The sequence below is a fragment of the Lepidochelys kempii genome, chromosome 3, assembly GCF_965140265.1.
Source record: "Lepidochelys kempii isolate rLepKem1 chromosome 3, rLepKem1.hap2, whole genome shotgun sequence".
In the NCBI taxonomy this organism is placed as follows: Eukaryota; Metazoa; Chordata; order Testudines; family Cheloniidae; genus Lepidochelys; species Lepidochelys kempii.
In genome coordinates this window covers 21,078,742-21,089,706 of record NC_133258.1, presented here as the reverse complement: position 1 = coordinate 21,089,706, position 10,965 = coordinate 21,078,742, and the positions used below count along the sequence as shown (strand labels likewise).

The 10,965-nt window shown below is 49.7% G+C and overlaps 1 protein-coding gene across 1 annotated transcript; it reads left to right on the top strand.

Annotated features, from left to right (window-relative positions):
• The first annotated feature begins 3,183 nt into the window (after positions 1-3,183).
• GDF7 (growth differentiation factor 7) lies at positions 3,184-8,944 on the top strand. The gene is made up of 2 exons (XM_073335099.1): positions 3,184-3,523; positions 7,921-8,944. The coding sequence occupies exons 1-2, from the start codon at positions 3,184-3,186 to the stop codon at positions 8,841-8,843; spliced, it is 1,263 nt and encodes a 420-aa protein (XP_073191200.1). The 3' UTR covers positions 8,844-8,944.
• The last annotated feature ends 2,021 nt before the right edge of the window (positions 8,945-10,965 follow it).

The following is a 10,965-nucleotide window of genomic DNA, read 5'->3' as shown; positions in this document are numbered from 1 at the left end:
AACTGGGTTTGGCCGAGTGGGGGTTTTGCACTGTGGCTCTTTTCTGAAGAAGGGTGGGTTTTCATGCAGGTCTCACGTGATTCCTTCCAGCAATTAGACAGCCTCTGACGTCGATCCTTAGAACTTTGCTAACATCAGACAGTGGGAACTGTTGAATGGGGGGGGGGGCGGTTACTCGCAAGAATGGAGGAAAAGCGCTAAGTTCCCACCCATGGTGAGTCCCGCTCCCTCACCTTGGGGCTGAAAGGACAAGGAGCAGCTTTGTCCCCCTGGAAGTAGGTCCCTTAGAACTAGCTGGGCGCCCTCTGCAGCCCAGGGAGCAAAAGGAGAGAGGAGGATCCTGCCTCCTAGAGGAGAGGGGTTGTCTCTGGAGCCAGGAGGGAATCCCTTGGACTGAGTGCCTGGAGCTGTGATCCCTGCTTTCCTTGGATCAGAAACCAGCCCTAGGGGGGTCCCACCGCACCACCACCCGTCCCCAAACTCCGACACAGCGCGATTTGCCTGCGTGGCCTTCGGACCTCGGCGTCCGGGCTCTCTGTGTGCCGGAGTTAGGCGTGTGATCCGCCCCCCGCTGCCCAGCCAAGGCAGGCGCACGAGTGCGAGCGAGCGCACTGGAAGGTGGGAGGTGGGATCGTACCGAAAGCCAGAAGCGCTGGGATAATAAAACACCTTGGGGAGGGCGGAAAGCATGTGCGAGGCTGGGCGCGGACACCCGGGGATTGCGCTCAGAGGAGGGGCTTGGATTGAAACGAGCTTCCCCTGGCACCCCGGGCCACCCAGAGCACCGATCGCTCAGCCCAGCCTCTAACCTCCTGCTGGGGAGACACTAAACGCCGAAGTTACTCAGGGCACATTGTTCTAACGCAATGAATGCCCGCGATGGCTGCCGCCTTCCTGAGCTGAGCTAGGAGGATTTTAATACACCGCAATATTTTAGCAGTCCCCCCCCCCCGAAAAAAACAACCCAACAACAACAAAACTTCTCTCCCCACCGACACACAATCCTCTTCACGTTAGGGAAGAGCCGATGCAATCCTCTTGGCAGATCCAGAAATACTGAACCAAAGCTATGTACTGCTCTGAGGCATTTCTGCCCTGTTGGGCTGGACAAAGAACACCCTGGCATTGCAACAGGCGGGCACATCCTCGCAGGACTCGGCAGAGCTGGAGACCTCGAGAGAGATGGATTGGGGGCGGGGGGGGGGGAGCGGGAAGACACTTTCTCCCGACTTCCAGATCAACCGTTTATCCTGACTTTGTAAATTACAGCAAGACAAAGTATAACAAACCGAGGGGGAGGGGGCGACACAAAGCTTTCGATCCAAACCCCAGAGAGATTATGCCAACCGATGAAGGATGTTGACAGATGCTTTTTAAAGTGACCTTTCGCTTTTGAAACCGCGGCAGTCCCGTTATAATAAGTGTCTCACAGAAGAAAAACAGTTAACCAAGTCTCCCCCCCCCGGACTATTATTCTCAGTGGCTGTCGAATTACACAGCGAGAGACGCAGAGAGCAATGCAGAATCAAAGTAGTGTATAAATAGTCCCGTTTTAAGGAGATTTTGTACTTTATTTAGCACGGACTATAATTTCATCAGGAGGTTGTCACTGGAACTGTTTCTATTGCATCATGCTACTTGTAAGTACAGAACAAATCTAGCTGCCTGACATAAAAATTTGCTTTTAATTTAGTGACAAAGCACCTGTATTTTTTTTCTAAATCCTAAATACTTTAGTGACAAATGCTCTTGATAAACGATTGTTTGGGGGGAGAAAAATGTTTGGTTTGGCTAAACACCTACATTCCTTAAATAAATCTTTGCAGCTCTTGTTTTTGTATTTGTTGAGAAATCGCAACAGACATAACCAGAAAGCCGCTGAAGAAAACTTGAAATAACATCCTAGTAAATATCGCAGTTTGTTATTTTAATCAGGATCCAAGGAAACATCTGAATTTTACCAAGGAAACCCTCAGTGCAAGGGAAAACATTCACACTCATGCAGACTTAAGTTTTGTTTTGCTTTATTTTTGTCTTTCAAGAAAGAATTAGAAACGAAGATAAACTATCTCCACTTTAAATAATCACAACCTCCACTTTGCATTTGGGCCAGTTTCAAGTCTAACGCTAAATGAAAACGGCAAGATGCTTCTTTAATGATCCCCTTCTCCTGTTGTTTAACGTGGTTTCTAAACAACTATACAATCCCCAATATTAGGAAAAAGAAAAAGAAATGAATTACACTGTGTTGCCACGCAGCAGTCTAACAAATCTCTCTGCATTTAGGACACGGCATTGCTCTGCTTTTCAGTTTGTAAAAACTCGATTATTGTCAAGAATTTCTGCTGCTTTATTTCCCATTCTTTCATAGGCTGGGTTTTTCAATAGGACATTTCTGCTTCTCTTCTAAACACTCAGCCCGTTTGCTGCTATTGTAATATTTCTATCTCCAGTTATATTGTCTTATTTTTTTTAAAAAATTAGACTTTTCCAACATCAGAATTAAAGTCGAAAAGAAAAATAAGAACCCACTTGAAAAGCAGATTAAAATCAATTACTCCACGGTTTATAATTCAAGTCAATACTAGGTTTCTCCTGCCCTTGGTGAATGCGTGTCACCCTTTGGGGGGACCATGGGTTTCTCCAGAGCCGGGGTGAAACCCCTTCTTCCCATGTCTGTTCATCGCACAGTCCACTCTCCTGAGTTTTCGGGATCTGGCTAGTTTTAAGGATTAATGCCAACTGTGGTGGGGAGACGGGGGGGGGGGGGGGGGGAAGTTGCCTACCTGGAAACAAAGCATTAGCATTCGTGCAAAGCCCGGGGCATAACAGAATCGCCTTATTTCCGGCGGATTCCAAAGGAAAAGGGTGGGGGGGGGGGAAAGGGGAGGAATTTTAAAAGAAAAATAAATGATTCAGTGTTTGGGTCTCCCTTTTGGCGTTTGCCCAATATACGTTGGAGCAGCAGGGTGGGCGGTAGGAGAGCTGGAAGGTGCGGGGTGTGTGTTGGGGGGGGAGGGGAGGGGGATGCGCTAACCCCAGAGAGCTCGGCAGGGGGCGCTGTGCAGGGGCTGCGGATCTCACTCGCTGATTAACACAATGTTAAAAAGCAACCGGGGAGTTTCCAAAGCCATCAAAGCCCCTGCACAACGCTCTCCTCGCCGAGCGGAGCCCACTGACAGCATGGATCTGAGGGCGGCCGCGGCCCTTTGCCTGTGGGTGCTGAGCGCCTGCCGCCCCCGGGACGGGCTGGAGGCGGCTGCGGTGAGGGGCTCGCCGGGAGCCGGCAGCTCAGGGCCACTTGCCGCCGCCTCTGCCTCCTCCTCGCAGGGGAGGCTCCCGAGGCAGAGGGAGGCTGGACGCCGCGGCGGAGGGGCTCTGCGGAACGGCACGGTGGTGCCCCACCAGTACATGGTGTCCCTCTACCGGAGCCTGTCCGCCCCCGAGCCGCCGGGGGCAGCCGCCAGCAGCGGCGGGGGCCGGGCCGATACGGTCACGGGCTTCGCGGACCTGGCGGCCGGAGGTGAGTAGCGGAGGAACAGCTGGAGCAGCGACGCAGGCACCTGTGCGCTTGGCCCGGGCAGAGGCAGGGTCCCTGGGGGAGCGGGGGGAGCAGGGCGGGCTCCCCTGGCCCGGGGCAGCTCCTCTGCTCACCAAGCAAGCGAATGAAACTCCGGGTGTGCGCAGTGGGGACATCTGAGGTCTCACAGAAGAGGGGAGGGCAAGGGACGGGGCTGTGTCAGGCCATGGAACGGGTTCATCCACATATTTAATCCGGAGCCTTGTAATCCTAATCTAACAGCTCGAACTACTGCTGAGCTCTCTGCTCCGAATCTAATAGATCCAGCTACTCCCGAGCTCTCTGCTCCTAATCTGATATATCCAGATAATTCCGAGCTCTCTGCTTTCAATCTAATAGACCCAGCTAACCCCGAGCTCTCTGCTCCAAATCTAATAGATCCAGCTACTTCCGAGCTCTCTGCTCCGAATCTAATAGATCCAGCTACTCCCGAGCTCTCTGCTCTCAATCTAACAGATCGAGATAATCCTGGGATCGCTCACCTTAGTCTAATAGCGCGCGCTAATTCCGAGCTCTCTGATCCTAATCTGAGCGATCTAATGGCATCCTGATCTAACCAACCCTAATCTAATACATTTATGTAACCCTAATCTTAAACCAATCCATCTCATCCTAGTGAGTCTAACAGATGTATCTGCCTGCCTAGATCTGTTTCCTTTCACGCTTTATTTCCAGGGCAAGGTGTTCCAAACACAACCTCCAGAATAACCAGCAGGGCTCTTTAAGCAGCTATTGAAATGAAAAGATTTCAGGGTTTCCTGTGTCCCACCGATTGCCCCCCACCCCCACTGTCCACACTCTGGATCGGTTGGGGGGGGGAGGGAGTGAAGAGAAACTCAATCCTCCGCCCTTCTCCCTCATCCACCCACTGCCTCACTTTCCCAGAGCATCCGTGTAAACCGGCGAGTGGACACGGCTTCTAGAGGGAAGGGACCGTGCCGTGTCGCGGGGTGGGCACACGGGAGGGCCGCTGACGTGCTGCCAGCCCGGGAAGGAGAGTGGGAGAACTGCAGGGTGGCCGGCTCCTGGGCTGGAGGAGGCAGGTGTGCCGGAGGAAGAGGCGGAGGCAGAAAGGAGAGGCGTCAAAGATCCCGGGGGACCCTGTCTGGCTGCTCTCCTTCTGGGAGGAAGGGCGGGGGGCCGCGGAGGGGAGTAAAAGGGGGCACAGCCTCCCCTGCTCCGGGCTGTGCGGGGAAAGGGCCAGGGTCTCCCCGACTCCCCCGTGGCTAGCCAAGGAGGAAACTAGGGAGGCGCAAGCTGCCTCCCCCACCCCACCCCGAGACTGACCTGCTACCCAGCTCCAGACACGGCCTTCCCGGGTGGGACACCCTCCTCCAGCACCACGCACAGCCACAGACCGCTCAGCGCCTTCCGCAGCGACTCGTCCCGCTTTGCCATCCACCGCTCGCTTGGGGCTGGCGCTCAGGCAGCCCCGGTGTGCGGATGTCTGGCCCCCGGTCTCTCCAGCGGGCGGCCAGTTGGCCCGTGGGTGAGTATCTGGCCGATTGTTGCTCTTTCCCCTTGATTATTAATTATTCTTATTGGCATCTCTGATTCCAGGGGCGAGCTCGGAAAGGCAGGGACCTCTGCAGACCTTTGGGTTGCTGGGTTTGGTGCATTTGTCATCTGGTTTGTGTTAATCTCCGCTGCCGTCACCGCAGCGGAGATGGAGACAAATGTAACGCACTGAAGCTGGAAAGGCAAGCCGTTTGAATCGTCATGCCCTGGGCAGGGGCATGGGGGTGGTGCCGGGGCAGAGCCGGGGTGCTCTTTAACAAAGCACCCACGTGGCTGGGGGCTGAAATCGACAAGTCACAACCGATTGCAATCGGTGATGCTTCGGGCTCGAATGAGCAGCTCCCCAGGAAACAAAAGTTGGCCGCTAAATGCCGCAGAAAGCGTTGTCAAATGATCGATGTTCGCCCAAAACGGCAGTACAGTTTTTGCCCAGGTGTATCGCAAGCGAATTTATTGCCCTGGGGTGGGCTCAGTAAACACCGAGTAGGGCAGCTAAACGCCTTCCACTTGGAATAAAAAAGAGAGCGCTTTAATTTTTATTTATGATGTAACGAAATTACTGTTTTGACTGGTCTGGGAAGTTTGAAATGGACAATCTGGGCTGTAAAAAGATATTTAGATCAGGATGAAAGCTTTTATATATATATTAAATATATTTTTTTATATATTAAAATCGTGGCAAGTTAAAGCGCTCCACACAGCAAATCTCTAAAGATAGCTCAGGAATCGCTGTCTGGACTTAGCTGGTATCTAGCAAATGCAATTTTCCCTAACGAAGACAGATCTGCTGGAGGGTGACTGTCAAATGAAAACTGTCAAATGAAAGAAGCTTAATCGCCTGGTTTTATTCTGACATACAGATACAAAACTGTACAACTCTTGTATTCTGAGGGGGCCAAGTCTCCTTAAGGAAGCCTCAGATGTACACATTAGCTCCTGTTAAATAGTAATCAGGATGTGTATCTAGTATTACTTATTACTGGACAAGATAGTGCCGTTGATTTCCTATTTATATTGTCGTGAGTTCTGCTTGGGAAAAAAGACACAATCTGGTATATTTATATGTATAAAATATAACTATATTAATATAATCTTGAATATTATTTAACATGAACTAAAATACGCATTTTAGGCTTCCGTAGATATAGGACCAGAAGGCACTTGAATACGCATAAATAGACATCCCTGGTTTGGGGTCTGTTTGGGGTAAAGTCATTGGGAGGTTTGGCTTAAATATAAATGTCATCGTTCTGTTCTTAATTATTAATTATTATTATTATTATTATTGAAATACGTATGTCAATAGGCCATGCCGCGCAATCAGCTTTTAAACGGAAATCAGGATTTTCTACTTAAAACCCGATGGCTCAACCTTTTGAAACGCTCAACGAGCGGACTTAAATGGGCAAGCCGTCCCCGTATCACGCGCAACAAAGACCCCTTAAGCCTCCGATCTGATATTTATCGAGGAAACTTTTCTGCGGCTCAGCCGGGCTGTGAGCGCAAACCGCTTAATGCTGCGAAAAGTCTGCACAGTATCTGGGAGTTTCAGAGCAAAACGAAACCAGATGAGCGCTTCAAAGGGCTCTCCTTATCTGCCTCTCGCAGGAATTTTAAATCTGTTTTTAAAATGACGATAAGAAAAAAAATACGGTATCAGAGAACGCACCAAAATGGGTTGGTTTCCCTCTTTGGAGAAAAGATCCAGGGGTTCTCCTCCTCTCCAATGGTGAATCAAAGCAATACTCAGATTTTCTGTCCGCTACCATGGGCACTGGTTTCGAAATCAGTTTAAGAGAAGATATAAAAGTGCAAATACTTTACACAATTAACCTCGTTGCTAGGACCATATTCACTACCCCAGCAAGTGGCTGCTGCGTGAGGCGAGGTTCAGAACTTGCAACATTTGAGGATCAGATTTCGGAGGGGGGAGCTCTTAGGGGTTCACTGCCATCTCCTTCTTTTTCTCCCCCTTCCTTTTAATTTTGTTTTCTTCAAGGTCCTTTAATTACTCCCAGTAAACGTTCAAGTGTGGCATGGAACAGGAGTTTGGGTTTCAATCTGATTTACAAGGGATACACACACACACAATTCAAGGTTTCAGAGTAGCAGCCGTGTTAGTCTGTATTCGCAAAAAGAAAAGGAGTACTTGTGGCACCTTAGAGACTAACCAATTTACTTGAGCATAAGCTTTCCTGAGCTACAGCTCACTTCATCGGATGCATTCAGTGGAAAATACACCATTCAAGTTATCGCCTTTTTTCTAGCTAGTAGATATGAGTTAAATTGTCCTGACAGATTTCAAAATGTTTAACTTGGGGGGTGTGGGGGGGACGACACACACTTTAAATCCTTGAGAACCTGCTAAATGGGCATCGACTTACAGATTGTGTCTTTCGCTCCAGGCTTTTTATGGGGATTGCAGTGCCTGCTGGTTTCACAGCCAGTGTCCCACCCTCGGGAGGGGAGGCTGCCGGGGGCTCCCCCGGGGCTCTGCAGCACCCGGGAAGCCCGGTAGATTGCTAAAGGCGTTCCCAAAAAAAAAACCCACCCTCGCGCAAGGACTCCGCGGTCGCGGAAGGGCCCTTCGCGGTCGCGGGAAAGGAGCCGCGTGGAAGGGCGATGCAAACCCTCCTTCGAAAGCAGGCGGCTTCATCCACCCCGTGCCCAGCCGGGGTGGCCATTGCGGCAGCGAGGGGTCGTTTGCCTGCCCCATTTCCCTGGCAGGCCCTTGCTGGAGCTAAGCCCCGCTGCCTCTGTCATCCAGGATCTCCCTCCCGCCCTAGCCCTGCCTCAGTTTGCCTTTGCTTTCTCTCTTCCAGATGACTCCCCGGCAGAGGCCGGCCAGACGTTCCTCTTCGATGTCTCCAGCCTGCCGGAGACGGACGAGGTGGTGGGCGCTGAGCTCCGGATCCTCCGGAAGCCCCCCGCGAACCGGAGTTTAGCCCTGTCCAGACAGGGAGCCCTCCACCACCTGCTGCTCTCCGCCTGCCCCAGCGCAGACCGGCCGCCCCGGCTGTGGGACTCCCGGGCTGCGGACATTCTGGACTCAGGCTCGCCCCGCTGGGAGGTGTTTGACGTGTGGGAAGCCATGAGGGACGGGAGAGAGAAACCCGGCTCGGGCCAGCGGCTCTGCTTCATGCTGAGGATCGTGTCGGATCAGTCCGGGAGGCCTCTGCCCCCGGGGCAGCTGGGCTTCGGCAAGCCCCAGCCCCAGCCCCACGAGAGAGCCCTCCTGGTGGCGTTTTCGCACAGCAAGAGGAAGGAGAATCTCTTCAAGGAGATCAGGGATCAGGTGAAAGCCCTGGGCAGCCCCCCGTTCTTGGAGCCCCCAGATCCTGGCCAGGAAACGCCCACTAAACCCAGGAGGAGGCGCAGGACCACAATCGCCGCCCGGGCTGGGGGAAAAGGGCAGGGCAAGAAGGCAAAGACACGGTGCAGCAGGAAGGCCCTGCATGTTAATTTCAAGGAGCTGGGCTGGGATGACTGGATAATCGCCCCTCTGGATTACGAGGCGTACCACTGCGAGGGGATCTGCGATTTCCCCTTGAGGTCCCACCTGGAGCCTACCAACCACGCCATCATCCAGACGCTGATGAACTCCATGGACCCCGAGTCCACTCCTCCCAGCTGCTGCGTGCCTTCCAAACTCAGCCCCATCAGCATCCTCTACATAGACTCCGGAAACAACGTGGTTTACAAACAATACGAGGACATGGTGGTCGAAACGTGCGGCTGCAGGTAGCAATTTCTGCAGCCCCGTTACCCCAGCAGCCAGCCCTATATATATATATATATATATATATATAGTGTCTAAGCAGCCTGGGTCTGCTACTTAACACTCTGCATACAGTATCCAACGTGCATGGAAAAGATGGGACATTGGAAGCAGGATCATTGCCTGGGTGCTGCTGGCTGTCCCCAGAGACAGTATATTTGCATCCCAACTTGATCCTAAATATTGTGCTGAAACATCACACAAATGGGCACTTTAAAAGGGGAAAAAATCCGTGACTGTTTTTCCTGGAATTACAATCAAGCTCTAATATACTTACCCAAACATTTGCTGTCCCGCCCAGTCTAGAAGGTCAGCTGAGGAGAATCCGTTGTGGTAATAATACAGGGTTTCTTTCTTTCTTTCTTTCTTTCTTTCTTTCTTTCTTTCTTTCTTTCTTTCTTTCTTTCTTTCTTTCTTTCTTTCTTTCTTTCTTTCTTTCTTTCTTTCTTTCTTTCTTTCTTTCTTTCTTTCTTTCTTTCTTCTTTCTTTCTTTCTTTCTTTCTCAAACTGCCCCAGCGTCTGTTCAGGTTGCTTGCCGACATTAGGTTTTGACACTTCTCTGTTGACACAAACTACAGTGTTTGCCCCCCCTTCCACCCAGATTATACCAACATCTAGGGACAGCCCCCCTCCCCCAGGATTCGCTTTGACTAGTCAGTTTGAATTTAAACTCCATTCTTCAAGATTTTGTAACGTGGCTGTACAAAATTACCTTGGGAAAAGGAGCGTCAGTTTTTACCCTCGAAGCATTTTTCTATATACTCTGTTATGAGGTTTAGGATCATTTTAACCCCTGCAGGGCACTGTATGCACACCGATGTACAATGTCTGTTGAACAAGTGATAATATGGAGTCATTCCATGGAAGTGGATGGAGTTCCTCCAGATTTTCACCCATTTAAATCAGAGCAGAGTTGAGTCCCAAATTTCTGTCATATGGTGCTATAGAATGGAGAAAGGCTGGTAGTACTTTGCTCTCACTCCAGTGTACAATAGGAGTAATTTAATGGAGTTAAACTGGTGTAAAGTTGATGTAAGTGATAGGTGAATCATGCCCATACATCTTACTGACCTGTTCAAACAATGGTGCAGGTGAGGTGGAACTGACACAAGTGTTATGAACATAAGAGAAATAGACATTGACTGGCCTGAGATGCTTTCTATAATCTCTTAAAATTGCAACAATTTCCAAACTATGTAACTTTGCAAATGATTTGTCAGCAATGGGACAAAACTTACCCAGTGTCTTCAGTTGAAATGGGGCTACTCACATCAGTAAGCACCTTTTTGCCATTATACCATTCATTCTCAATTATGTGCTGAACAGTGGACACATAATCAGAAGCAAAAATGATAAATTGTTGAGGAGCCCCTGAATAATTTTAACTATTGAGAACCTGCTTGTTGGGTTAAGGGGATAGAAACTAGACTTCAGGCCTCATCCTGCTGCCCTTTTGCAGGCAAAACTCCCATTAAGCTTCAATCACATCTTGACTTTATAGGGCACTGGTGGGGCTAAGGATACATTCCCAGGGTTTGATTCTGGTTTTACATTAGTGTAAATTACACTTGTTGAAAAAATTGGAGAGGATTCAGAAAAAAGCTACAAGAATGATTCAAGGTTTGGAAAGCCTCCCTTAAGTCTCTCACTGTAAGAGCTCAATCTATTTAGTTCATTCAAGAGAAAGTTAAGAAGTAACTTCATCATGGGTTACAAGTACCTACAAGGGGAAGAGATTTCCCAAAGGAGAAGGCTCTTTAAACTAGCAGAAAAAGGCATAATGAGATCCAATGTTTGGAAGCTGAAGCTAGACAAATGCAGAATGCAGACTAGAAAGAAGGTGCACATTTTTAACAGTGAAGGTAATTAACCACTGGAACAATTTACCTAGTGAAGTGATGGTTTCTACATAGATTGAAGTATTTAAATCAAGACTGAGTATCTTTCTAAAAATGTGCTATAACACAGGAGGTATGGCTAGATGGAGACATTAGTGCATGATGTTCTCTGGTCTGTTACACAGGAATTCTGACTAGATTGGTTCTTAACATATATCAATAATGGTTCTTAACATATATGAATCTATGAA